Source organism: Anolis carolinensis, chromosome 3 (assembly GCF_035594765.1).
Source record: "Anolis carolinensis isolate JA03-04 chromosome 3, rAnoCar3.1.pri, whole genome shotgun sequence".
Classification (NCBI taxonomy): domain Eukaryota; kingdom Metazoa; phylum Chordata; class Lepidosauria; order Squamata; family Dactyloidae; genus Anolis; species Anolis carolinensis.
Window position 1 is genome coordinate 69,560,945 of NC_085843.1, and position 13,629 is coordinate 69,574,573.

The window sequence follows — 13,629 nt, forward strand, 5'->3', positions numbered from 1 at the left end:
CAGCTTTAAAGCCTGGCTGTTTCCCCCCTGAGTGAATTTTTTGTTGGGAGGTGTTAGCTGGCTCGGATTGTTTCCTATCAGGAATTACCTTGTTTTCACAGTGGTGTTGTTTGCGATATTTTATGTGCTTCTACTGTCTGTGGCCCTGAGGAAACAGAGGATTTGTCAGACTTTGATGATGGGAATACTTTGTTGGGAGGTGTTAGCTGGCCCTGATTGTTTCCTGTGTGGAATTCCCCTGTTTTCAGAGTGTTGTTGTTTATTTAGTGTTCTGATTTTAGAGATTGTATTGTTCTGTTTTATTATACCACAATAATTTTTATATATTCTGATTTTAGTGTTTTTGAATTTCTTGGAGCCAGATTGTATTCATTTTCACGGGTCACAGCAACAGAATCTGTCAACAATCTTACAAAAAACAAATCTTGGCTATCAAGCATCTAAGAAATCTCACAAAATTTCACATCTGATGTACATGGATGACCTGAAGCTTTATGGGAAAACAGAAACTGAAATCCAGTCTCTGACCAACACTGTCCGAATTTTTAGCACTGATATCAGCATGGAGTTTGGTTTGGACAAGTGTTCGACAGTGGCATTGAAGAAAGGAAAAAATCATTGAAAGTGAGGGCATAAATATGCCTAATGGCCAAACAATAAAGTGTCACCAGCCAGAGGCCTATAAATATCTGGGCATACTACAGCTGGACAACATCAAGCATGAACAGAGGGAGTTGTAAGAAAATTAGACCCACAGGACCAAATAGGACTAAATAAAACTATTACTAGTAAGGAAATTGAAGAAGTTATTAATAATCTTAAACCAAACTCTTCCCCTGGACCTGATGGTTTTACCTCTAACTTTTATAAAATATTTCAATCAGAAATTATTCCAAATTTAGAAATCTTATTTAATGAGATACTAAAGAATAGAACAATCCCTGAAACATGGAAAAGATCCGAAATAATCACAATCTTAAAACCCAATAAAGACGAGTCCGATCCCAACTCTTACAGGCCAATCACCCTATGCAATGTCGATTACAAAATTTTTACAAAACTCCTTGCTAATAGATTAACAGACATAATCCCAAAACTAATAGGGGAAGACCAATACGGTTTTATTAAAAATAGAAGACTCACAGACCCAATTAGAAATATACTCAATGTAATTAATCAAGCTACTAGAGAAAAAGTAAAACTGTTGTTATTAAAATTGGATGTCTACAAAGCATTCGACACGGTCAACCATCATTATCTTCAGCAAGTCTGTGAAGAATATAATCTGGGGAGAGAGTTCTGTGAAGTAATTAAGGAACTTTACAAAGATAACCAAGCACAATTACTTATAAATGGAACCAGGACAAGAATAATCAAGATTAATAGTGGAACTAAACAAGGCTGTCCACTCTCCCCCATTCTATTTGCTTTGGCAATAGAACCTTTAGCAAATTTTATTAGGGAGGATGACAAAATTAAAGGTTTCAAAATTGCAAGGGAATTAATCAAAATTAATTTATTTGTGGATGATGCCATGGTTTTAATGGGATCACCAATGGAATCTATAAAAGAAGTTATACAGACCGTAAAAAAATTTGAGAATCTGTCAGGGTTGGTCATTAATATTCAAAAATCAGAAATTTTACATAAAAATCTATCTTGGAAAGAGTTAAAAGAAATACAGACCATATCTGGGATAAGATTAGGAGAAAAGAAGTTAAAATATTTAGGCGTTTATATTCCCAAAAATTTAAACAATATAATTCAATTAAATTATAACCATTTGTGGAAAAAAGTAAACAATCAAATTCGTAATTGGAATAATCGGAACTGGGATATGTCAAACAAAATTAAGATAGTCAAAATGATGGTTCTCCCCAAATTTCTATTCCTATTTCAAGCCCTTCCATATAGTATCCCCAGTAAAATAATTAAGAAATGGGACAACTCAATAAAAACCTGGATAACATGTAGAAATAAAAATAGAATTCCCAATTCAGTATTATATTCCTCAGAACAGAACGGAGGATGGGGGGCACCCAATCTACAAGACTATTATGAAGCCTGCCAATTAACAAGATGGTTAGAATTAGATTTTGATGACTCAAGAAGATGGGTCAGAATCGAAAAAACAATAAATGGATGGCACAATTGCCTATGTTTAAAAGGATGGGTAGATAATAAAATTCTAAAAGAAATTAAAGGAGGGCCAATGATCTCATCCATGGAGTGTTGGAAAAAATGGCAAGGTAAACTGCCAATAAATAAAGTAGATATACTCCCAATAGAGTTTTTAAATAATAAAAAGGAACAGATATTTGGTAAAGCGATAACAAATTTTAAACAAAATGGAACGAAATTGATAAAAGACCTCTTAAACCCAGACGGGACAATTAAGGATTGGGAAATGATAAAAGACATTTGTGGGCAAAGTAACTGGCTTCTTTGGAGTGGACTGAAACAAAGGATTATGAATTGGAAGAAAAAGGAAGGTTTTTGACCAAATTTTAAAATGGAAATTAGAAAAGGAAAAAGGCCTGATGGGTTTTATTTATAAGATATTAACTGGAAAACAATATAAATTGAAACAAACACTGGCCGAGATATGGAAAGAGGACATTAATATTAACGACTCTGACATCGAATACTGGATCAATTCAATTAAAAAAATCAAGCAGATAAGGATAAGAGAAACCCAAAGGAAAATACTGACTAAATGGTATAGGACCCTAATCCAATTAGCTTATATAACCAAATCAACCACAAAATTGTGTTGGCACGAATGTGGGAAAACTGGATCTTATATTCATATGTGGTGGGAATGTGATAAAGTACAAAAATTTTATAACAAGGCAAAGAAGGAAATTGAAGATTTAACAGGACATAAATTGATTTTGAAAAATAAAGAATTCTTCATCCAGAAATTAGATAAGAACAAAATTACTAAGGACTGGGGGGAAATTATAAAATACATGTTAGTTGCCGCTCAAGCAACAGGTTGCCTTGGGTTGGAAAGAGCAAACAAAGTGGGAAGTTAAAAAATGGTATGAATATCTAGCTGATTTTATGCTTCAGGATTATATCTGTGAAAGGAGAACTAAATATATATCAGGCCGAATCAAAAAGAATTGGGAGCTGAAATGGGGAAGATTGATAGATAAAGTCAAAGGACAAAGAAAATATAAAGAATTGAACCATTCTCTACTTACAATTGATCAATTAAAATAATATCTGAATGGAAGAAAGTACTGTTCCCAGAGGGAGGGGGAGGGGGGAAAAACTACTGGACATAAATGGGAGATAAAAGTGGAACTAACAAGTATAATGTTACTGAGAATATGTGATTGGATGTGTATGTTGATGGATTTTGTTGTTGTTTCGCTGGTATCTACAATAAAAAACATATTAAAAAAACATGTGAAAACTGTGGTCAGCAAAGAATAGACACAAAGGGTCAGAAAAATTCTCAAAAGCAAGCTCAATGGAGGCAACACCATCAAGGTCATAAACACCTGGGCCATATCTGTCATAAGATATACTGCTGGCATTATAAATTGGACACAGGCGGAACTGGATAATTTGGACAGAAAAACAAGAAAACTCATGACCATTCATAATTCACTGCATCCTCGCAGTGATGTTGACCGGCTATATCTGCCTAGAAGATCAGGTGGCAGAGGACTCTTATAAGTAAAACAAGCAGTCAAAGAAGAAGAACATGCCCTGGCAGAATATGTAAAGCAAAGTGAAGAACCTGCTTTGATTGAAGTCAAAAATCAGAAACTCCTCAAAACACAGCAGACAAAGAATCAGTACAAGAAAACCACACTACAAACTAGAGCTGACAGCTGGCATAACAAAACATTGCATGGAAAATTCCTTGACAAAATCGAAGGAAAAGCTGATAAGGAGAAGACCTGGCTCTGGCTCACAAATGGGACACTGAAGAAGGAGACAGAAGGCCTGATCCTTGCAGCCCAGGAGCAAGCCATCAGAACAAATGCAATTAAGGCCAAGATCGAAAAATCAGCTGATGACCCAAAATGCAGACTGTGCAAGGAAACCGACAAAACCATTGATCATATCCTCAGCGGCTGTAAGAAAATCGCACAGACAGACTACAAACAGAGGCACAACTATGTGGCCCAAATGATTCATTGGAACTTATGCCTCAAGTACCACCTGCCAGCAGCAAAGAACTGGTGGGATCACAAACCTGCAAAAGTATTGGAAAATGAGCACGCAAAGATACTGTGGGACTTCCGAATCCAGACTGACAAAGTTCTGGAACACAACACACCAGACATCACAGTTGTGGAATAGAAAAAGATTTGGATCATCGATGTCGCCATCCCAGGTGACAGTCGCATTGATGAAAAACAACAGGAAAAACTCAGCCGCTATCAGGACCTCAAGATTGAACTTCAAAGACTCTGGCAGAAACCAGTGCAGGTGGTCCCGGTGATCAGCACATTGGGTGCCGTGCCGAAAGATCTCAGCCGGCATTTGGAAACAATAGACATTGACAAAATCACGATCTGCCAACTGCAAAAGGCCACCCTACTGGGATCTGCACGCATCATCCGAAAATACATCACACAGTCCTAGACACTTGGGAAGTGTTCGACTTGTGATTTTGTGATACGAAATCCAGCATATCTATCTTGGTTGCTGTGTCATAATAAAATAATAATAGTAATGATAATAATAATGGGTGGAGCTTAGTCTTCTAACTGGCAGCAATTGGATAAAAGAATTATTCCTCTCCCTCTAATTAGGACTTTATTTTTCTTTTCTTTTTGTTGTATCAACCTAGAGGCATGGATGATGGGTTGTGTTGTCAAATTTTGAGGTTGGGGGGGCTGTAGTTTTGCTGTTTTGTCCGCTGCCATGATTCCATCACTCTCTCTCTCTCTCTCTCTCTCTCTCTCTCTCTCTATATATATATATATATATATATATATATATATATATGAGATAAGATAAGATAAGATAGATAGATAGATAGATAGATAGAAAGATACTGCTCTCTGATGATCACTCTTTATCTTTTTATCTTTTCTTTTTTTCTTTTTTTCTTTTTCTTTTTTTTTTGAGGCTAAGGAGGCGAAAAGGTTACAACCTGTCCTCATGGCAGTGTTGTTTCACCCCATGAATTTTTCAGTTGAGTCACAGATTTCCTGTAAAGGAACTGCAGTCTTGGGGGTTAAACTCCTAATCCTTACAAAACACAAGCTATGGTGGATTTTCCAGGTGTGTGAGGTCTAGAGTGCTGGCAAACCATTCATACACAAGGATGCTGCAAAGGTTAATTTTGTTATTTTTTAAAAATTAAACTGACCTAATTTGCCAACCTCCATTGATATGCAGATTGGAAAATAGCTATCCTTTGCTTCTGTTTTCTCAAACCTTTCAAAGCAATTCTCATCACAAAAACCACATGTAAAATTTGTGTTTCAAGTTTCTTGTTTGCATCAGACATACAGTTTTGCAGATAATTCATCATACTGAACCACAGGAAAATTGCCATACTAAAAATTAGGAAGGAATTATATCAGTGTCAAAAGTCCACACCATCCGCAAAGAACTCGCAAACACAGACAAAGAACTGCTGCACCTCCATATCAACATCAGCCAAAAGATGAATACCCAGGACTGGGATAAAATAGACAGCCTCACCTACAAAAAAATGGAGAAAGACATGGTTCTCCACACCAAGAGACAAAAACAAAAATTCGACAAATGCTGTAAGGAACAGCCAAAACCAGAACTGGATAAATCACGGACTATCATCAACCTGACTGACAGACAACTCACTGAAGACCAAGTATCCATTCTAGAAAAAGGAGGAAATTTTGCGGTCACCACCACCAGGATCCCAGTAGAAAACATCATTGCCAATGTTGAATCAGCAATTTACCAGCTCCCTGAGGAAGAAGCGGAGGAGGTAAGAATGGAAACAGCAAGGATCCTGAGAAATGCAAAACTCCCCCCCCCCCCAGCAACATAACGAGAAAAGAAAGACAGGCCATCAAAGATCTCAACTCAGATCCAGAAATCATCATTCTTCCAGCTGACAAGGGGAATGCCACAGTAATCATGGAAAGAGAACAATACAAAGAAATAATCAGACAACTTCTAGATCCCACAATTTACAAGAAACTGAAACAAGACCCTACTAACAAAATCACCAGAAAAACGAACACTCTAATCAAGAACTCCTCCATTAACTTTGACATACGCCAACAGCTGTGCAAATCAGAAGCCCTCCCACCCAGGCTTTATGGACTCCCCAAAATCCACAAGGACTCCATCCCACTCAGACCCATTGTAAGTGCCATTGGATTGCCGACTTACAACCTGGCAAAATTTCTGGCTACACAGCTACAAACACACATTGGGCTCACTGTACACTATATCAAGGACTCAACACACTTTATAGAAAAGATCAGCAACCTCAATCTAAGCACCAATGACATCCTGATCAGCTTCGATGTGATGTCCCTTTTTACCAAAGTCCCAGTAGCTGACACCCTTACACTAATCAAACAAAACTTCCCAGAAGACATCACAGCCCTGTTTCACCATTGCCTCACCACTAGCTACTTTCAGTGGGACACTGGATTCTATGAACAGAAGGATGGAGTGGCCATGGGGAGCCCTCTCAGCCCAGTAGTAGCAAATTTCTATATGGAATACTTTGAAAAACAGGCCCTAGAAACAGCACCAAAAAAAGCCAACTGTTTGGTTCAGATACGTAGATGACACCTTCACAGTTTGGAGCCATGGAGAGGAAGAACTCAGCAAGTTCCTGGACCATCTTAACAGCATCCACCCAAACATCCAATTCACCATGGAAAAAGAAAAGGAAGGAAACTGCCATTTCTAGATGTTCTGGTCATCTGCAAACCCAATCAACAATTGGGCCACACAGTTTACAGAAAACCTACACACACAGATAGATACCTTCATAAAAACTCCAACCATCACCCAAGTCAAAAAAGGAGCACAATCAAAGCCCTGACAGACCGTGCACAAAGAATCTGCGAACCTCACCTCCTCCAAGGTGAACTCAACCACCTAAACTGGGCTCTACAGGCCAATGGATATTCCACCACAGACATCAGAAGAGCTGCAAGGCCAAGAACAAGCCATGAGAGTCAAGACAAAGATCCACCCAGAGGAAAGGTGTTCTTACCATACATCAAGGGAACCACTGACCGCATAGGCAAACTGATGAAGAAACACAACCTACAAACTATCTACAGACCCACAAAGAAAATCCAACAAATGCTACGGTCAGCGAAGGACAAGAGGGATCCTCTCTCTTCTGCAGGAGTCTACCGGATCCCATGCAGCTGTGGACAAGTATACATAGGGACCACCAAACGCAGTGCCCAAACAAGAGTCAAAGAACATGAAAGGCACTGCAGACTAATTCAACCAGAGAAATCAGCCATAGCAGAGTATTTGATGAACCAGCCTGGACACAGGATATTATTTGAGAACACAAAAATGCTGGACCATTTCAACAATTATCATGTCAGACTACACAGAGAAGCCATTGAAATCCACAAGCATGTGGACAACTTCAACAGAAAGGAAGAAACCATGAAAATGAACAAAATCTGGCTACCAGTATTACAAAACTCCAAAATCAAAACAGTAGATGGGAACCAACACTTTGAGGGCTTGACTGAACAAAGGATGCCCCCAGGCAAGAGACAAAACATTTCCAATGCTAATTAGGGTGATTAACTGAAACATCAATGCTGGCTCCCAGTGACAAAGGACTCTTGCCACACCCTGGACTCTACACAGATATATATTCTTTCCTTTCCTTACTTAGTTTATCCATACCTCACAACCTCTGAGGATGCCTGCCACAGATGTGGGCGAAACGTCAGGAGAGAATACTTCTGGAACATGGCCACACAGCCCGAAAGACATACAACAACCCAGTGTCAAAAGTGTTGCAAGATATATCAGATATAAAACAAAACAAAAAAAAATCAATACTCTATTTTTTTTAAAAAAAATCAAGGCACCATATTTTCAGACAGGTTGCATGTATCAGTGTGTATGGACAGATAATTGAAAAATAGTTTGTTTTATGAAAGAATGGCTGTAAAATACATATGTTAAATTGTTTTTACCTAAGAAAAGTACTTTGGATGGAATCCAGTTATGAGTTCCAACTAGATTTAGATTGAAAAATTAATAAGAAATTAATTAGTAACCACTTAACCAACTTTGTTTATTTAATGAGTATTTTTTGTTGGCATGCTTCCTTAGGATGTTAAGGTTTGACATTTGTGATATCCCTTAAACACATGTGCTCTTCACAGTAAATTAACCTGCTTTCTTCTCTGTTTTTGTTTTCAAGACACACTTTTCAATGGACTTGGACTTGGTGCGGTCATTGGACTGGGCGTAGCTGCTCTTTTATTAATCCTTGTTGTGACTGATGTCAGCTGCTTTTTTGTGCGGCAGTGTGGTCTGCTAATGTGCATCACTAGAAGGATCTGTGGAAAGAAGAGTGGCTCCAGTGGAAAGAGCAAAGAGCTGGAAGAGGGAAAGGCTGCCTACTTGTGAGTATCAGTCACAAGGTTTAGAAAAAAATTGACATATTTATGCAAATTGCAGATCTGTCACAAACTTCCAGTGAATGGAACAAAGAAAGGGCTGTTGTGTTGTGCAGTAATTGCTACTGAAATTAAACACTTTTACATTATTCATCCAGAACAGAGTTATTTGTCACTCATCTCATTCAGTGGTATATTTGAAACTTTTTGGGTAAACTGCCAACAGGTAGCATTGTCACAAATGGTGCATTTTTAACTATTTTAATTTAATAATAATAATAATAAAACTTTATTTATACCCCGCCACCATCTCCCCAATGGGGACTCGGGGCGGCTTATATGGGGCCACGCCCAAAACAATACAATGTAAACAGCATATAAAAGAACAGCACACCACAATACAGTAAACAATACAGTAAATAATATCCATTACAAAATAAAACAAGGAGACAATAAAAACAAGGGCAGACCACATGAACATTAAGTTAAAACTCGGGGTGAGAAAGACATAAAAATAAAAACCACAGCGAACAGGGTCATAAGGGAGTGGGGTATTCTGGAGGTTAGATATTAGGGGGAGCAACGGAAAAGAAATATAAAATGGTTACTCTCCAAAAGTGCAGCGAAAGAGCCATGTTTTCAAGTCTTTCTTGAAGGCTGCTAGTGTGGGGGCTTGCCTAATCTCCGCGGGCAGAGAATTCCACAATCGGGGGGCCACAGCAGAAAAGGCCCTCTCCCTTGTTCCCACAAGGCGGGTCTGGGATATCGGGAGTGGGGACAGGAGAGCTTCCCCTGATGAGCGAAGGGATCGTGTAGGCTTGTGGTAGGAGATACGGTCACGAAGGTAGGTGGGTCCCAAACCGTTTAGGGCTTTATATGTGATGGTATACACCTTGAATTGGGACCGGAAAATAAAAGGCAGCCAGTGGAGCTCCTTGAACAGGGGAGTAGATCTCTCCCTGTAACTCGCCCCCGTAATTAACCTGGCAGCCGAGTGCTGGACCAATTGTAGTTTCCGGGCCGTCTTCAAGGGAAGCCCCACGTAAAGTGCATTACAGTAGTCCAGTCTAGAGGTAACCTAGGCATGCACCACCGTGGTCAAGTCAGACTTCACGAGGTATGGTCGCAGTTGGCGCACAAGTTTGAGTTGTGCGAAGGCCCTCCCGGCCACCGCTGACACCTGCGCCTCAAGCGTCAGCGCTGAGTCCAGGAGGACCCCCAAACTGCGGACCTGTGATTTCAGGGGGAGTGCGACCCCGTCCAGCACAGGTTGCCACCCAATACCCCGATCCGACGCGCGACTGACCAGGAGGGCCTCTGTCTTGTCAGGATTGATCCTCAGCTTGTTCCTCCTCATCCAGTCCGCCACAGCGGCCAGGCACTGGTTCAGCATCCGAGGGGCTTCCTTGGAGTCAGATGGGAACGAGTAGTGGATTTGCGTGTCATCTGCGTAGAGATGGCAACACCCTCCAAAACTCCGGATGACCTCTCCCAGCGGTTTCATGTAGATGTTAAATAGCATGGGGGATAGAATAGACCCTTGCGGGACCCCACAGGTCAATGGCCAGGGGTCCGAGCAGGTGTCCCCCAGCTTCACCATCTGGGAACGGCCCTCCAGGAAGGACTGGAGCCACAGCAGAACCGTGCCACCGAGCCCCATCCCAGAGAGCCTCCCCAGAAGGATACCATGGTCGATGGTATCGAAAGCCGCTGAGATGTCCAAGAGAACCAGCAGGGTCACACTCCCCCTGTCCAGTTCCCTGCGGAGGTCATCCACCAAGGCGACCAAAGCCGTCTCGGTACTGTGCCCAGGCCTGAAGCCAGACTGCGAGCGGTCCAGAAAATCAGTGTCATCGAGGAACTCCTGGAGCTGCGCGGCAACCACCCGCTCCAGAACCTTGCCCAAAAATGGGAGGTTGGAAATTGGTCTGTAGTTGTTACATACAGATGGGTCTAAAGAGGTCTTTTTTAGTAATGGTTTTACTACTGCCTGCTTAAAGCAGGATGGAACTGACCCCTGACCCAAGGAGGCATTTATAATAGCCACAAACCAATCCAACAACCCATCTTTGGCCAGCTTAACCAGCCAAGAAGGACAAGGATCCAGAGCGCAAGTGGTCGCCCTCACAGACCCAAGAATCCCCTCCACGTCATCAGGAAGAACAAGCAGGAAAGAATCCCACAAAATCGGACAGACCGGTACCTCGGTTACCTCCGCTGGAACTACAATTAAGCTGGAGTCCAACTCACGGCGTATCTGAGCAACTTTGCCTGCAAAATGGTGCGCGAAATCGCTGCACCGAGTTGCCAAGTCATCAGGAAGCCCCTGGGTCTCGGGAGGCCGCAGGAGCTCCCCAACAACTCGGAACAACTCCGATGGCCTGTTGGCTGCAGATGCTATGCGGGCAGTCGTGAAAGCTTTCCTGGCTGCTCGCAGAGCCACGGAGTAAGCCTTAATAGCGGCTTTAGCCCGTGCTTGGTCAGACACATCCTGAGATTTCCTCCAGATGCACTCTAGTCCCCTCCTCGCACGCTTCATCACAGCCAGCTCCTCAGTGAACCAAGGAGTCGACGTGACTCTACGAAGCGAGAGGGGACGTTCGGGAGCGATCGTGTCAAGTGCCCTAGCCAGCTCACTATTATAGCGATCAGCCAGGACATCGACAGGATCGCCAGTCTCCAGAACAGGAAGATCCCCAAGAGACCTCAGAAGTCCATCCGGATCCATCAGCCTCCTGGGGCGGACCACCTTAGTGGGTCCACCACCCCTGCGGAGGTTAGAAGACACGGCGAAACTTAAACAGATCAGATGATGGTCAGACCATGACAATGGAAGGATATTTTGCTCTTCCACTCTGACTGTCCCACCGTCCACAATAAAGACAAGGTCCAGCGTGTGTCCTGCCTGATGTGTGGGCCCAGATATAACTTGAGTCAGCCCCATGGTCGTCATGGCAACCATGAAATCCTGAGCTGCACCTGTCACTGTGGTCTCGGCATGGATGTTAAAGTCTCCCAAAACTATGAGTTGTTGGGAGACCAGGGCCGAATTGGAGACCACTTCTGCTAGTTCAGACAGAGAGACTGCTGGGTCGCGGGGTGGACGGTACACCAGCAGAATCCCCAAGCTGTCTCGGGCTCCCACCTTCAAGAAGACACACTCGAAACTCGAAGATTGCGGAATGGCGCATCTGATCAGGGCGATGGACTGCCGAAAGATCACCGCGACTCCTCCTCCCTGCCCCCCAGCCCTGGCCTGCTGATGCACCCCGAAACCCGGTGGACACAGCTGGGTGAGATTCACTCCACCCAGCTCGTCCAACCACGTCTCAGTGATGCATGCCAGATCCGCCCCCTCATCCAGGATCAAATCCTGAATGACAACTGTCTTTCCGTTGATTGATCTGGCGTTCAAAAGCAGAACCTTAAGACCGGGGGGTCTGTCCTGGAGACTACCACACCTATTCCTCTCCAGGGTCGCAAGAACTCTGTTGCGCTTCTCCCTGGGCAGCAAGTGACCGATCTTCCTCCTCCCCCACACCACCTCGATGGTGCCCCACCCGTGTGACCCCTCTTTCCCCTGGTGGATTGGCTGATTGAGGTTGCCTTCTGAAGGGATTAGTCAGCTGTCCAAAGATGGAAAGCCTCCAAATGTATTTGTTTGTCTAGGGAAAGAGCCCATCTCCACTGGTAGGAGAGAGAAAGAGTCATCTGACATGGAGTCATCTGACATGGAGAGGGGACTGAACAAGGGTAGTGTTTGTGGGCAGGATTGGGAGTTGAAGCAGGCAGGACTTGAAATTAGGGAGGGAGTCTCGAAATGGAACTCTGAGAGGGGGGCCAACACCGGCGAACATTCAACCCCATTGTTGGAAATTATTGAATCTTGTGTATCAGATTTCAGCCCGGTGACCAAAGGGCAGATCAATGGGTCTACTAATACCCTTCTAAGAGTGATGCCCCACTGTTGTAATTTGGGCCCAAGTGCGAACAAATCCTCCACTAACAATCTGTCTTCCAGTCCAATAAGAAGACACGAGGAGCGGTTCCGGGATTGATAATCTCTATGAAGCCAGTCAATAGTCCTGATCTTCACTTCCGACCAGCTCACAGATAGAATTTGCGATAGAGATGTCTGGACCGCTCTCTTAGATGTCCATCTGCCTCTGTTCAGTAGTGAGTCTGAAACTTCCACTGCCACATTTTTGTTCGTAGCAGATGTTGAAAATTGCAGGGAGTGTCCAGAGATTGTCCAAACAATTCAGATGTTAAAGAGTTGTTTGTCCTCTGCAAGACTCTGCTGGTCTCCTTCCAACCATCCCTCCCCTTTCCCTCTCCCCCAGGCACAAACCCCTCCCCTCCCTTAGTAGCTTCAGATCCTATCCTATTGACTACCTTCTGCCCCTCCAGCCTCTTCCTTCCCTGGCCTTCCAAAGCACTTGTTTCCTCATCAGTATTAACAAAACTGGTATGTACAGTTGTTGAAATGTCTATAGGAGAAAAGTTTTTCACAATTAGGGAAATTCCTTTAAAAAGATGGTCAATTTTCTTGTTCAGTATCTCCATCTGATACAGAACCGTACTAAACGATTTCCCCAGAAGATCACATAGGTAAGGAAGATCATTATTCCTCTGAGTTTCCTGCATATTCATTTCCTATAACCTTCCTGAAAGCCTTCCTATAGTAAACCACTCTTGACCTTCAAAATTCAAAGTTGACACACCGTTCCTACTGACTATTTCAGTCAAACTTTCAATCAGCAATATATCAGCAAACAATACACAAACCATCAATCACATTCCAAAACCATCAGTTCAACAATCAATTAAACTCAAGGTACTCTTAATTCCTATGTGATCATTTCCTATGACCTTTAATACCAGTCTTGCAAACCCACTTCCTATCACAGTCAAATATCTCCTCCCGTTAGATTAAATTAAAACTTTCTCACTCCCACATTTAAAACTAAAATAAAAATCAAAGAAAGGAAGAAATAATAATAATAATAATAATAATAATAATAATAATAAATAAAATTAAAAT

At 42.3% G+C, this 13,629-nt stretch overlaps 1 protein-coding gene across 2 annotated transcripts in view; it reads left to right on the forward strand.

Annotated features, from left to right (window-relative positions):
* Nucleotides 1-13,629, forward strand: part of ncam2 (neural cell adhesion molecule 2) — a 401,448-nt gene that overhangs the window by 380,770 nt on the left and 7,049 nt on the right. For both annotated transcript variants that reach the window (XM_008107636.3, XM_062975024.1), the window contains one exon: nucleotides 8,387-8,591. In XM_008107636.3, coding sequence (XP_008105843.2) covers nucleotides 8,387-8,591 — 205 coding nt within the window. The remainder of the gene's footprint in view (nucleotides 1-8,386; nucleotides 8,592-13,629) is intronic.